We start from the raw sequence: 15,466 nt of genomic DNA on the forward strand, positions 1-15,466 counted from the left end.
GCCCGCCTCCAGCCCTCCGCTCTGGCCGGGCTGGGGTGCGTCATCCCCAGGCAGAGGGCGGCGCAGGGTGGGGGCACCAGGGGAGGACTTGCTTATGGCGGGCGGGCATGGGTGAGGGCCGGGGCGGGGGGACAGAGGGCATGGTGCCAGTCCTGCCTCAGAGCTGTGACTTGTAACACCCCGAGGTGCTGGGCCGGCGCTCTGCCAAACCACACGGAGGTTTCAAGTGTCTGGAAAATGTCTGTCAGGCCAGCGAGCCTGGGGAGCCCGCCTTTTTTAGAGTCTCGGGTACCACGAGTTCCTTCTAGCATCTTCCCCAGCATCTCTCATCCCTGCCAGGGCTGCTCCAGCCCCAGCTTGGCTCATGTGGCAGCATCCGCTCCCTGAAGCCTTCCGCCCCCACCCTGCAGAGCTGCTGACCCAGGGAGGGCACGGGATCTCCACCCCCGGCCTCTGCCCAGGCACCTGGGCTGCTGGGGGACCCTCCTGCCTGCGGGGACAAGGGGCCCATTCACGCTTCTGCCGTGGGGCTCCTCCCATGTACCTGTGCCTCCATCAGGAAGAGGCCACAGCGAGGTGGCACAAATGGGAACACAGAGCCTCACATCTGTCCCTCACGGGGCCCCCCACGTGGCACCTGAGGCCCCGAGCGGTCCTGAAAGGCTGGCACCCCCGCGCACTCCACAGAGGAGGAGGTGGGGCTCGGTGAGTCACCCAGCGGGTGGGGGGTGGTCCCATACGTGCCCGGCTCCAGCTGCCAGTCACCGCAGCCCCCATTGCACTGGGCAGATGTCTCCATGGTCAGGCTTCAAGGCAGGAGGCACAGCCGAAGGGTGACGCAGCACTGGCCAGGGCTGCGTGCGTCTGTGTGCATCTGTGTGTGTGTATGCGTGTCTCTGTGAATTCATGTGTGTTTCTACGCGCGTCTCTGTGTGTTCATGTATGTATCTATGTGTGTCTGTGTGTTCATGTGTATGTCTATGTGTGTGCCTCTGTGTATTCATGTGTGTTTATATGTGTGTGTGTGTTTATGTATGTGTCTATGTGTGTGGCTATGCGTGTGGCTATCTGTGTCTCTGTGTTTATGTGTATGTCTAAGTGTGTGCCTCTGTGTATTCATGTGTGTTTAAGTATGTGTCTATGTGTGTGTCTGTGTGTTCATGTGTGTGTGGCTATATGTATGGCTATGTGTGTCTGTGTGTTTATGTGTATGTCTGTGTGTGTGCCTCTGTGTATTCATGTGTGTCTATACATGTGTCTCTGTGTTTATGTGTCTATGTGTATGATCATGTATGTGTCTGTATGTGTCTATGTGTGTGTATATATGTGTCTATGTGTGTGTGTCTATATGTGTGGCTATGTGTGTATGTGTATGTATCTATGTGTGTGTCTGTGTATGTCTATGTGTGTGTCTCTGTGTGTGTCTATACGTGTGTCTGTGTGTTCATGTGTGTGTGTCTCTATATGTGTGGTCATGTGTGTCTGTGTGTCTATCTGTCTGTCTATGTGTGTCTCTGTGTGTATCTGTGTGTGTGTGTCTGTGTCTGTGTGTGTATCTATGTGTGTGTGTGTCTGTGTGTGTATCTGTCTGTGTGTGTGTCTGTGTGTGTATGTGTCTGGGTGTGTATCTGTGTGTGTCTGTGTGTGTATCTGTGTGTGTGTGTATCTGTGTGTGTCTGTGTGTGTGTCTGTGTGTGTGTCTGTGTGTGTATCTGTCTGGGTGTGTATCTGTGTGTGTCTGTGTGTGTATCTGTGTGTGTGTGTATCTGTCTGTGTGTATCTGTGTGTGTGTGTGTGTCTGTGTGTATCTGTGTGTGTGTGTCTATGTGTATATCTGTGTCTGTGTGTGTCTGTGTGTGTGTGTCTGCAGGGAGGCCCTGCCTGTCAGGCCCCCCTGGGCTGGGATCCGACCTCTGGGTCTGCTCCATGTTCCCGCCATGGGGGTCTTGCAGCCCCCGTCGGCGCCCTGTCCTCACTCCGGCCTCCCTGCCGGCCGGCCACGCTCACAGCGCCCTCCCAGGCAGTGTCTTGGCCCAGTTGTTGCGGTCTGCCCTTGAGAGAGCGCTGCCTCGGCTCAGGTCAGTCCAGTCCCCCGTGCTGGCTCTGCCCTGGGCCAGGAGCCCCCGGCAGTCCCGCTGCCCCCAGAGGCTCCTTGGAGGTTGGAGGCACAGCAGCTGCAGCCCCCAAGCCTGCCTCCCCCAGAGCAGTCACCCCGCGCCTGCTTTCCAGGTGAAGGCGGTGGGGCTTGTCTGCAGGGGCACGTGGGGACAGGGGCAGCACGCAGAAGCGCGTCCCAGCGAGGGCCAGGCTGGCCCCCAGGCGGGCTCTGCGCTGTCTCCCGGGGCCCAGGCGGGACAGAGCCCCAGGTGTCCCCACGGGGCCGCTTCCCTGACACACCCGCACCCCTCACATCCTCCCCTTCTCTGAGCCCTGTCCTCCTCATGCTGCTGCCTGGGGCCACTCCCAGATAAGCCTGGGCTTTACTGAGCCCTTCTGCCTCTGGGGTGGGCTGCTCCACCCCGCTGCCGCCTGATGTAGACGGGGAGAAAGCCCGCAGGGGCCAGGCGGCTCCTCCTCCATCAGCTCCTGAGCCCAGCCCCGTGCAAGACCAGGAAGGAGGAGCCAGAGGGGGGTCAGCAGCTCTGGGGGGACAGCGACTTCCCTCCTCTTCCCACTGAGGGGTCAGCATCTGGGCTTCTGGTCTCCCAGCCATCGAGGCTCACACCCAGACCAGCCTGCTGCCCGGGACCCTTGGGTTTCTTACACATCCCACTCCCCTTTCCCACCCCAGGAGGCTGGCCCGGCCTAGAGAAAGTTACCTAGAGCCACTGAGGCCCCAAATAGCACCCAGCCCCCGGGACCAGGCTGCTCAGGCCTGCTGGGCTCCCTGGGGCTGACGCCGGCTCCTCCCTCTTCAACTCCCTAGGCCCAGGATCCCCAGACCATCTGACCTTGGCCTCCAGCGTGGTCAGCCGCTCACTCATGTCGCTGAGCCGGGTACAGTTCATACATTCTGAAAGAGAAGAGGTGAGAGTGGAGTGGATCCTGGGGAGAGAGCAGCCGGGCCAGGCAGGATAGCCTCTGCTCAGGCAGGCAGGGAAATCTCTGAGTTGCTGCCTGGAAAACTCCTACGCATCCTTCAGAGCCTTATCTTTAGTGCCCCCTCCTCCAGGCAGCCTGCCTGACCTCCGAGCCTCCTTTCTGGGCATCCACAGCAGAGTATTGTGAATCGTCTGAGCTACGACCTGGGATGCCTCGTCAGCCTGCAAGTGTTATATGCGCAGGGTCTTTGTTTTGTTTGTGAATTTCAGTACCTGGCACAAAGTAGTGGCTCAAAAAATATCTGAGGACTTCCCTGGTGGCACGGTGGATGGGAATCCCCTTGCCAGTGCAGGGGACCTGGTTCGATCCCTGGTCTGGGAGGATTCCACATGCCACAAGCTACTAAGCCTGTACGCCACAACTACAGAAGCCTGCAAGCTCTCGGGCCCTCAAGCTGTAACTAATGAGCTCCTGTGCCAAAACTACTGAAGCCCGTGCCCTAGGGCCGGCAAGTCGCAACTACTGATGCTGCATGCTGCAGCTACTGAAGCCCGCGTGCCTAGAGCCTGTGTTCCACAACGAGAAGCCACTGCAATAAGAAGCCCGTGCACCGCAACTAGAGAATGGCCCCTGCTTGCCACAACTAAAGAAAAGCCCGTGCAGGAACAAAAACCCAGTGCAGCCAAAGATAAATAAAGAATAAATAGAGCAGTGTGTACATGTTGAAAAATATTTTTTAAAATAAACTCCACCATTAAAAAAAAAAATCTGATAGTTAATGAATGAGTAGTAAATGAGACACACTCCCTGCCTTTGAGAGATACAGTCTGAGGAAGGGAACAGGTAAAAAGACACAAGCTGCTAAGAGCTGTAAGAACAGAACATGTAAAAGAGCAACTTGAAAGTGAAAGTTGTTCAGTTGTGTCCAACTGTTTGAGACCCTGTGAATATATTGTCCATGGAATTCTCCAGGCCTGAATAATGGAGTGGGTAGCCGTTCCCTTCTCCAACGGATCTTCTCAAACCAGGGATCAAATCCAGGTCTCCCACATTGCAGGCGGATTCTTAACCAGCTGAGCCACCAGGGGAGCCCAAGAATACTGAAGTGGGTAGCCTGTCTGGGGTTGCCAAAGCCCATCTGGGCTGGGGGTGGTCCAGGAGGGCTTCCTGGAGGCAGTGGCATCTAAGGTGAGGCCTGAGGGATGCACAGTGATTGGTCAGATTCCACAGAAGGAAGAATTAGTGCTGACACCAGAGGGGAACAGAACTGGGGAGGGTCTTCCAGCAGCCTAGCGGGCCAGAGCACACCTGGGGACCACCAGGGCTGGAGCAGGAGGACAGTGGGGAGGAGCCCGGCAGTGTCCTGAGACCGATGGGCAGCTGTTGGAGGCAGTGAAAGCCAAGGTCAGATCTGCATGTTTAAAAGCTCGCTCTGGCAGCAGAGTGTACCGTGGGAGGGCCCCGGAGCCGGAAGGCCAACTAGGAAACCAGTAATGGTTAACCTCCCAGGCACACATCTCCCTGGGCTGTAATCATCTATTTATGTCTGTCTCCCCCAGAGACCCAGAGCTCTTTAATGAGGAAATAGATGGTTCAAAGCTGTTCCTAAGAGCTTTTATTGCTCTGAAAGTCAAGAGATAGATTCCTCCCTCAGTTCAAAGCCTGACCCCACAGGCACCCCTTTCTGGTCAAGCAGACACACAAGAGGTATTAGGGTAACTCAGCATGTCCCATTTGGTGTTCAGAGGCCCCTTGGCTGCGGCGAGGCCCCCGTGCTCACTGGCGGGGTCCCCGCCCCCCATCATCAGCCCTGTCTGTCTTGGGAGAAGTCCTGTATCTTTGTCACTGAAGTGAACCACCTTGGAAACATCCCTGTTTTACAATAATGCTTGTCCTGTGAGAGATGCAACGAAACTCCCAGGATCTTAGGACCTTGGGAACAGGTGGTTCAGGCTGTGTCTTCCCCAGGGGTGCCCAGCCTCGGGGCCATGGGGGCTGACAGCTCCTTACTTTCTGCTCACCAGCCCTACCAGGGTTTCTGTGGACTGGCAGGGACCCCCTCATCCTCATCTCCTTCCCCATCCACCCTGGGCTGTGCCCAGTTCATGGTTTATAAGCCTTTTTTTTTTTTTTTTTTAGAAACAACTCTTTTTCTTCCCCCAATAAAACCTTGTCAGTAACCCGGATACATAAAAGAGATTAAAGACTGAGGTATAAACACTGGAACTTTAAAACAACTAAAAGAATGTATACAGTTGTCTGACTCAGGGATGGGGCAGGACTTCACAAAGGACCAGCAGGAACAGAGGTGGTTTTCTGGTTAAACGCGGGGGGTTGAACACACATGTTTCCCTCCATCTCCTCCCAGCAAAAGGGATGGTAAAGAAAGTAAAAGGTACAAGGCACAGAGCAGAGAGACGGGCAGAGGGGACTTCTCAAGGATGAGTCACTAGGGGAAAGGCAGAGAGGGGCCGAGTCCCAGGCTGGCAGACACAGAAGGGCTTGGAGAACAGGGAGGGCTGGTGGTCCTCGCTGGGCTCAGGGATCCACCCCAGGGGAAAGGCCCACAGGCACTGAAATTTGGGGGGGCCCCCTGTACAACTTGGCGGTGGGGGGAGGGCGGCTCTCTGGAATGGCTCTGCGGGTAAAGACTCCACCTGCAATGCAGGAGATGCAGGAAACGCAGGTTCGATCCTAGGTTGGGAAGATGCCGTGGAGGAGGAAGTGGCAACTCACTATAGTCTTCTTGCCTGAAAGACCCACGGACAGAGGACCCTGGTGAGCTAGAGTCCAAAGGGTCGCACAGAGTCAGGACACGACTGAGCACACACGTACCCTGTACAATGGCCAGGTGCCCCTAGGCCCCCAGTCAACAAGGCCAGACACATGGAAAGATTCCCGGGGGACATTCAGTGCCTCCCTCCTAACAGCAGGATCCTGGTGCCTCTGAAAGCAGCCTTTCATGGGAAAGACAGACAGCGAAACAAAACAAGGGTCCCCTGTGTCATGCCACCCATCCCACCTCCATGCACCCACTCCCGCCCATCCATCCACCCACTCATCTGTCCTCCAGCCCGACATTCACACCCCGTCCCCTACCCACCCCCGGCCACCCCCTCCTTCACCTGGAGGCCCAGTGGGTGCCCGTGAGCCCCTTGGAGGCCCGGTGGGTGCCCGTGAGCCCCTTGGACGCCCGGTGGGTGCCCGTGAGCCCCTTGGCGACCCTGTGCTCATATCCTTTTGCTTTTGTTTTAGATGTGGACCATTTTTTAAAGTCTTCATCGAATCTGTTACAACATTTCTTCACTTTTCATGTCTTGGCATTTCGGCCACGAGGCATGTGGGATCTTAGCTCCTCCACCAGGGATCGAACCAGTAACCCCTGCATGGGAAGATGAAGTCTTAACCAACCACCAGACTGCCAGGGGGGCCCTACCCTGTGCTAATGCTGATGCGCAGGGGGTAGGGTAGCGGGAATGAGGTGCCTATCCTCGCAACAGAGGCCCAAGAGCATCTTATGGGGCAAAAAGGGCGTCGACTCTGGAAGCGGGCTGGCCCGGAGAACTTTCCGGCTTGAGCTTCATCTGTTCCCTGCACACACAGGGGGTGCCACCCCACCCTGGGGACCCCCCCCCCCGAAGGAAGAAGGTGAGTGAGGTGTCAGTCAGGCCTCAGCTCCACGCAGTGAACGTCCCCGAGGCATTCAGGACCCATGAACACATTTCCAGGGTCTGAGGCAACACACAGGACGCCCTGCGGGGGGCCGGTCAGCAGAGAGGGGCGAACCTGTGGCTCGCACAGGAACCTGTTTCTGGAAAGGGTGCAGGGGCCCGGGCCTAGTCTGCGCTGGCACTGGGCACCCTGCTTGGCCCACGGGGAGCGGCTTGGCTGTCAGCCGGCCTGGGGAGGGGTAGGGAGGGGTCCAGCGCCCCAGCCGCAGAGAGAGGCCCAGCCACGGGGCAGGGCCCCAGGCTGCCAGCCCGGCCTCCCGTGCCACCTGCCCAGGCAGGCGCTCTGAGGCTGGGCGGGTTTTATGGCTCCCCTGGCATCCTGTCATCGACAAGCAATTAAATTATGTGTGTTTAACTTTCTCTAATTATTCCTCAGGGCGGCGGAACTATGGAAACGGGCCTGGCGGGGCGATGCTGGCTGTGTGACCGGCCGAGGCCCTGCCCGCCTGGCTCCGGGCCTCGGTTTCCCCTCCCTGAGAGGCAGACTCTTCCCTTTCTGGGGTTCCGAGGATTCCCACGTTCCCAGCACACGCGGGCCTGCGAACGTTTCCTTGAGTCTAGGACACAGAGGCAGAACTTGGGCTTGGAGATCTTTGCCAGTATATGTGGATTGGAGGTGAGGGGGTGTGTGGGTGAGCAGAGGACTGACTGCTCAGTGTGGCCAGCAGAGAGAGAGCTAGGGAGGCCACTGGCTCACTGTGGGGCTTGGGGCCTGCTTTCTCTCTGTACCTCAGTTTCTCCATCTGTAAAAGGGGTCTATACTTTTTTAAAAGTTAGTTTTATTTCTGTATATATTTTTGACCCTGCAGGGTCTTCGTTGCTGCATGAGGGCTTTCGCTAGTTGCAGGAAGCGGGAGCTACTCTCATGGCGGTGCAGGGGCTTCCCCTTGCGGTGGCTTTTCCTGTCGTGGAGCACAGGCTCTAGGGTGAGCAGGCTTCAGCAGTTGCAGTTCCTGGGCTCTCAAGCACAGGCTCACTAGTTGTAAGGCACGGGCTTAGCTGCTCTGAGGCATGTGGGGTCTTCCTGGACCAGGGTTCGAATCCATGTTTCCTGCATCGGCAGACAGGTTCTTTACCACTGAGCCACCAGTGAAGCTGGTTTACACTGACCAGCTCCGGGGGCCCCGGGCTCCCTGCTCCTGCCCCCTGCCCCCTCGGCCTCTCACTGCCGGGCTCCGACCGCCCACTACAGAGGGTAGGTGGGGCCAACCCACCACGTGCCTTTGGCCAGCACTGCTTCCGGTCATGGCTCTGAATCCTGAAGTCAGGAGCCTCCCCCTGAATGAGATTGGATTCCCAAGGTCTGGGCTTTGCTGACAGGGCAGGAATTGGCTACTGCAGAGACTCCTCAAGAGGCAGAGTCCGTCCCCTTTGCGGCTGAGACGCCGATGGCGGCAGCCGGGGTGGCCCTGCCCGAGGCCCATCCACCCTCTCAGAGGTGGTCTGCAGGCAGGGGGCATATACAGGGTGGGTGTCACCCGCAGCCCACCCAGTGGGGCCTGGCTGGAGGAGACCCCCACATCCCCTGGGAGACCCTTGACCCTAGCCAAGACTCCAAGGGGAAGACAGTTCCACGGAGGTCAGCAGGGTAAGATGCTGCAGGGACGGGGTGGGGCAGGCCAGCTAGACTGGCTGTGAGTGCCTACAGGGCACTGCAGGAACAAGAGGGTCCTGAGCAGCCTCAGTGTCCCTAATGTGACGAGAGCAGTGGAGGTAAGCGTTCCACTCCCACCCCAAAAAGCCTGATCATCGGGAATGAAAGCTGGCGTCAAAGAGGGGTACTGAGAACTCTCCTCTCTCATGGTAAGCCTTGAAGGGCTAGTGGCCTTTTTAAAACAATATACACATTTAATATATTGAATACATGAGTGCGTTCTTATCGCTTCAGTCAAGTCCGACTGCAAACCTATAGATTGTAGCCCGCCAGCCTCCTCTGTCCACGGGATTCTCCAGGCAAGAATACTGGAGCAGGCTGCCCTGCCCTTCTCTAGGGGATCTTTAATTTAAATGTTTAACTGGGTAAAAACACAGAACATGCTTATGATGCTGCGTGGAAAATATACAAAACTGTGTCTCTTCATGAGCTGGCAGGAGACAAGCCAGTTGCAGGCTGAAGTTCCAGAGTCTCTTGGGATCTCCAGACTCCTGGGGCCACCAAGATGTGATCATTCTAGATTTTTCCAATCCTGATGTTTCCAATTCAGCCTGAAGTTCTTAACTGCCCTCTGGTGCTCTGGAGCTGAGCCTCGTGGGTAGCAGAGAGGCCCTGATGGGAATTTTGTAAAATATCAACACCTCTCCTGGACCTGGGAAGTCACCTCTCCAGTTAACTTGTAGAGAGCCTCTTGTCCAGGTAACCGCAGACAGGTGGGATTTTTCTAAGACACAGACCCCAAAAGGAAGGGTGGAAAGGGCGAGGCAAGGCTGAAGGTGGGGGCCCTGCCCTGGGTCTCCTCTGTGCTCCCTCACACATGCCAGAGCAATGAACCCCAGCGGGGGCGGGGGGCCTGCTGGTCAGACAGAGCAATGGCTGCGTGCCAGGCCCTGCCGTGGGGCTCGTGGACAGGACAGAATAATTAAATTCCATCCTTTTTCTATATCAGGGATCACAGAGAAAGCCAGAGTTTTTCAAGAACTTCTGCCAAGAGTTTTTATTGAAAAGTAATTTGAGTTCCTTCTTGAAGAGGGGCAGCCTTGCATGGGTGTCCTCACCGTGGAAATAAAAATCCCCAAAGGACCAGCTGCACTGAAGCTGCTCAGAGCGCAGTGGGAGCTGGCAACCTACCTCCCCCCACCCACCCCACACACACCAGCACCCTCTGGACTGCAGAAATTTCCAGCAATGTTCAGAAAAACCCCATGGGGAAAAGAGACAACATGGGTGAGTGAAAACTGTTCACCAGGGTTCATCAGTCACCTATGAGGCGAGAGGCAGAAACACCCTGGCGTGCGTCCCTCCCTTTGTGAGTGAGGAAGATGAGACTCAAGAGAGGTTTAACAACATAGTCAAGGTCACCCAGCTTGTTGATTAAAGGCGGCCTTCCCTTCCCACAAGGCCACGGTGGGCTAGGCTAGCTGCCCTGGTTGGGGGAAGAACTCTCCACGCGATGTGAAAACAGCGCCTGGACCGTGACTAGACATGGGTGAAGTCTGTGATTTTTGCATCCCCCCAGCTTCCCAGGTGGTGCAAGTGGTAAAGAACCCACCCACCAATGCAGGAGACATAAAAGACGTGGGTTTGACCTTTGGGAAGATCCCCTGGAGGAGGGCATGGCAACCCACTTCAGTATTCTTCCCTGGAGAATGCCATGGACAGAGGAGCGTGGCGGGCTATAGACCACAGGGTCACGAAGAGTCAGACACGACTGGAGTGACTTAGCACGCGCGCGTGGCACTACAGACCCTGCCAATCTGACTGGTGAAGTCTGTCTTCTTCCCTCTCAACCTCCAAATCCAGCCCAGAGTTCAAGATTGTTGGGTCTTGTACCACGGCTGGACCACACCCCAAAACATCTTTGCCCTAGAAAAATCTAAAGAGGAATTATTGGAATTATTAAGTTAATTTAGCAAGGATTATAGAGTTTTCAAAAACCAACCATATTTCTATACATTGACAATAAACCACGTAGAAAATGAAATTTTAAAATACCATTCACACAGCATCAAATTATCTAGGAATAAATCTACTGAAAATTATAAAACATCACTAAGAGAAATTAAAGCAGACTTAAATAAATGAAAAGATACACTATACTCATGGATTGGAAGGTGCCATACTATATACGTTAATTCTCTCCCAATTGATCTATCCATTCAATGCAACCCCATTCAAAATCTCAGAAGGTTTTTTTGTATGTTGTGTGTGTATGTCTCAGGTTGTTTCTAAAATATACACAAAAACGCAAAGGTCCAAGAATAGCCAAACGCAAAGATGAAATAGAACAAACGTGGAAGACTTATACAACCAGAACTGAGATCTATTATAAAACTACAGTAATTAAGACACTGTATTATTGGTGCAAAGACAGACAAATAGAGTCACACTTAACACAGTCACCTGGTTTATAAAACCGGTATATATGAGTACTGGAGAGAAAGGAAGGACTTCAGTAAAGAGTACTGGCTCAATTGGATATCAAAATGGAGAAGTAAAATAAAAGAATCTGACCCCCCAACCCATACCACACACGAAAGTCGATTCCAGTTACATTGTAGATCTAACTGTTAAAAAAGAAACCACACTTTTTTGGAAATTCCCTGGTGGTCTAGTGGCTAGGACTCCGTGCTTTCACTGCAGAGGGCACAGGTTCAATCCCCAGTTAGGGAACTAAGATCTTGCACACCATGCCAAATTTCGCCAAAACAGCAATACAAAAACACAAAACAAAAACAAACAAACAAAAAACCTGATACAATTTTAATAAAATATAGGTAACTTACCTTCATGACCTCAGAATAGACAAAGATTTCTTCTAAAACAAAAAGCACTAACATTAAGGAAAGCTTTGATAAGATGAATTGCATTAAATGTAAGAATTTCTTTTCATCAGAAGACAGCATTAAAACAATGAAGAAGCCTATCATCAAGTAGAAGAGGTCCTTGGAATACATAAAACCACAAAATAAGATGCCAAATGGCTGAGTCATTCGTAGAGGGGCTCAACTCCCTAGCTCTATCAGGAAATGCAAATTAAACTACACCCACCAGGACAGCTGAAAATGCAAGACTAACAATGCACGTATCTGAGTATCCAAGAGGGTGTGAGCCACTGGAACTCTAAGACAGTATCAATGCAATGTCCATGGAATAACCACGTCTTAAAAATGTGGCTGTTTCTAATAGGGACGAGCAATTTCATCTAATAGGAGCAATTCCATCTCTAGGTACAAAAATGAATAATTTCACCAAAAGGCTTGTGTAAGAATAAGCAGTGTTGCTCCAAATAACCAAAAATTTTAATAATCCAAATTCCGATTGGTGGCTGATGGGATAAACTAAATATTCACAAAATGGAATATTACACAGTAAGAAGTGCACAGAAACCACATACCCAATGGATGAACTCACAGAGATGACAGACCCCAGAGAGCACACACCCATGTCAGTCCATTTACTGAAAGGTCCATCACAGGCAGGACAGCTTGAAGGCGGTGGCCTGTGGGTCACTGGTTACCTTGAAGAGGGCAGTTAGAAGAGGCAGGAGGAGGACTTCTAAGATGATGAAAATGGTCTCTTTCTTGACGAGGATGCTGGTACACAGGCGTGGTCTGTGTAAAACACGTCTAACCCTAACCTTGCTCACCCTAAACCACCAATCTGACATGTCACCCTCCAGTGTTCCCCATTGCCCTGAGGAAAACCCCCGTCCCCCTCAAACGGGCTGCTTGCCATGATCTGAGCACCCCTCACTCTTCTAGTTCTTTGGCATTTGCCTGTCTTGTTATCATATCCAGAGATAGATTCTAATCCACTCCAATGATTAGTAAATTCCTACGGAAGCACCATCTCCTCCAGGGAGCCTTCCTTGACCACTCCAGGAGGACCCAGGCAGCCAGCTTCCTATTAATTGCCAAGAGTGCAATATGCACCTTGCTTAGAGCACTCAGCAGCCTGGCTGGGGAACATCTTGTGTACCCCTCTTCCCTGTGGGTCCAGGTCTCATCCATTCTCATATTCTGAGAAGTGGGGCAGGCATACCCCTCTGTCACACGGGGCTGCAAAGAAGCTCATGTGTCCTCTCAGACAGAGGCAGCACCACCTTGGGGGAGGGGGTGAGCAGATCTAGAAGGAGACCCTCAGCTCATTGTCCAGCTGGCCCACCTTGGAGGACCTCAGGGAACTCGGGCAGGGGAGGGAAGGGACCGTTCTCCTCCCTCAGCGGGCAGGGGTGGTGTGTCCCAAGCGAACCCTGGCAACTCTGTGCTGGGAGCTTCCTCCCTGCTTCTCGCCGCCCCCCACCCGGAGCAGCTGGTTTCCATTTCCACCGAGGCCAGGAGAAGTGGAAGGGGCTTAAGGTAGAGATAAGAAAGCCGTTTGGACGCTGAAGTTCATTACCTTCTGGCTCGTGTCTCGGTGGGAGGGGAAGAAGGGAGGAAATGCTCTTTTCCGATTTCACAATAGCAGAGAGGGTCTGGCCCGTGTGGAGCCACGCAGGTCATAATAATGATCAAAAGAAGAAAAAGCAGCTTGTGTTCACGGAGTGCTCACTCTGCCAGACACTAGCGGAAGGACGAGACCCAAGGCACCACTTTTCACGTATACTTGTCTAATTCCTACAACAACCCAGTGAAGGAAGAACCTTTGTTATCTCTGTTTTGCAGATGAAGCAACCCAGGCACAGAGAGATTAGGTAATTTGCCCAAAGTCACACAGGTAGCAAGTGCCCGCGGCTGGATTCAAAGCAGGCTGTTGGGTGGTGGCGGTGGTGGGGGGATACCGCTGGCTCTTAGCCGGCTTAGTTGCGGCTTGCATGCTGGATCTTAGTTCCCCAGCCAGGGACTGAACCCACGTTTGTTTGATGCAACATCTTTCTCATCAGCACTGTTTCCAGCGGACTGCAGAGTGACTCCCCTTCAGACTGACTGGCACAGCTGGGAGAAGTCTCCAGAAATCCATGAGTATGCAGCAGCCAGAATTCTGCACGATCAAGGACTTCTTGGTCCTACTCAGAATTCTGCTGGAGTGGGGTTCCCACAGTTGGGGGTACTTGGATTAAAGGGGTCATGTACCCGTTTGCTCAGTGGAGAGATTTCCAGTCTCCTAGGACTGTCCCACAGGACTCGAGGGGGGTTTTATCCAGAAGTAAGAGATTCAGGGGCTTCCCTGATGGCTCAGTGGTAAAGAATCCTCCTGCCAATGTGGAGACACGGGTTCGATCCCTGAGCCAGGAAGATCCCATAAGCCTTAGAGCAACTAAGCCCGGAAGCTGCAATAACTGAGCTCACGTGCCTCAGCAGCTGAAGCCCGTGCGCCCTGGAGCCTGTGCTCCGAAATAAGAGGAGCCACTGCAATGAGAAGCCCACACACTGCAAATTCAGAGTAGCCCTGACTCGCCGTAACTAGAGAAAATCCCGTGCAGCAACGAAGACCCAGGGCAGCCAAATAAATTAAAAAAGAAGTAAGAGATCCAGTCTCTGCAGCCATCTGGGGGGGTTGAGAAAGTGGAGGACACCCCTGCATATGTTTTATTTTTCAGGGTTCACCAATCCGGCTGCTTCTCTTGGGTGGATTTCTGAGGTTCGCATTGCTAATCTGAAGTTATTGTCTGAAGTGCTCTCTCTCTTTTTCCCTCATCCAGAACGAAATCATAAATATCTCCAGGGTCCCAGAACACTGGCAGGCGGCCCCGCCTGGGTCTGAAAGATGACACCAGGCGCAGCCCAGGGAGACCAGCTCTGACTCCCCGCCCCCCCCCGCCCCCATGGACATGTGGCATCGGTGGACATGCCCACATCGTTCTGTATCAGCGGGAAAGGATCCTTTTAAACAGGGCTCCGAGCTCAAGGTCAATGTTCAGGAGCCCTAAAGAGAAGCAGGCTGACCGAGGACTTCCAGAATATGGGAGAGGCTGCCTGATTCTGCTGGGCAGATCACCCACAGTCTTGGACCCAAGGCAGGGCCTCCCCCTCCTGCATCACTGGTCCAGGCTCAGGTGGGTGATGAGCTCTAATCTTAGGGAAACAGACGAGGTGCCCCAAAGGCAGCCAGAAGTGGGCAGAGTCACTTGGGGGTTTGGGGCTTTCAGGGGAAAATGGCGGTGGAGTTCAAAGCCCCCAGGTGGGAGGTCTGGGGGACCCCCAGGCATCGGAGGACCCCCTGGGAGCAGCTCTGATCTTTCCCTGCGTACACTTGGGCAGACCCCTTCCCCTCTCAGGGTCTCTACTCCTCCAAAGGTACGGGAAGGCCCAAGGTGGCTTCAGCTTTAATTCAAGGATCAGCTGGGCTCCAGGGAAACCCTTGGTCTCTTAACAGCATCGTCTACGTCTCGAAGGTTGTTCAGGGGAGCTGGGATGCGAGTGTGGGGTGCTTCCTCTGACACCGGGTCTCCCAAGCTCTCTTTTCTGTTGGTTGCTCTGCATGGCTCATGGGATCTTAGTTCCCCAAACAAGGACTGAACCTGCACCCTCGGCAGTGAGAGCACAGAGTCCTAACCACTGGACCACCAAGGAATTCCCAAAAGGCTCCCAAGTTCTCTATCAGAGGACGAATCCCAGGCTGGAGAGACCACAGGCCTGACCTCCTACCAAAGAAGGGCTCAGAGCAGCAGTTTTCAAATGTTCTTTTTATAAAATAATAAGAATAATAATTTTCTTTATTTTGGCCGTGCCAGGTCATAGTTGTGGCATGTGGGATCTAGTTCCTTGACCAGGGATTGAACCCACGCCCCCTCATTGGGAGTGTGAAGTCTTAGCCACTGGACCACCAGGGAAGTCTCTCAACTGCCTTTTTAAAAGAACGACGTTTTATTTTTTTTTCCTATACACATGGCCTCTGGAGCCATCAAAAGATAACAAGTCAAAGAGACGCTGCTCTGACTGCATGGGGTGGGAGCCCAGAGCCCTGGCCTCAGGCACCACCTACCCGTGGGCTCAAGGTGGGCAAGACGGAGACGGGTCTTGGTGCCCCCACCCCCAGTTCTCGGCCACTCAAGGGAACAGCACATGATGAGGCCCACCCCACGTCCAGTGGGGGA

At 53.8% G+C, this 15,466-nt stretch overlaps 1 protein-coding gene across 2 annotated transcripts in view; it reads right to left on the minus strand.

The window, feature by feature from the left end:
• Positions 1 to 15,466, minus strand: part of COL26A1 (collagen type XXVI alpha 1 chain) — a 165,852-nt gene that overhangs the window by 21,256 nt on the left and 129,130 nt on the right. For both annotated transcript variants that reach the window (XM_070460283.1, XM_070460284.1), the window contains exon 4: positions 2,952 to 3,013. In XM_070460283.1, the coding sequence (XP_070316384.1) occupies positions 2,952 to 3,013 (62 nt within the window). The remainder of the gene's footprint in view (positions 1 to 2,951; positions 3,014 to 15,466) is intronic.

Source organism: Odocoileus virginianus, chromosome 33 (assembly GCF_023699985.2).
Source record: "Odocoileus virginianus isolate 20LAN1187 ecotype Illinois chromosome 33, Ovbor_1.2, whole genome shotgun sequence".
In the NCBI taxonomy this organism is placed as follows: domain Eukaryota; kingdom Metazoa; phylum Chordata; class Mammalia; order Artiodactyla; family Cervidae; genus Odocoileus; species Odocoileus virginianus.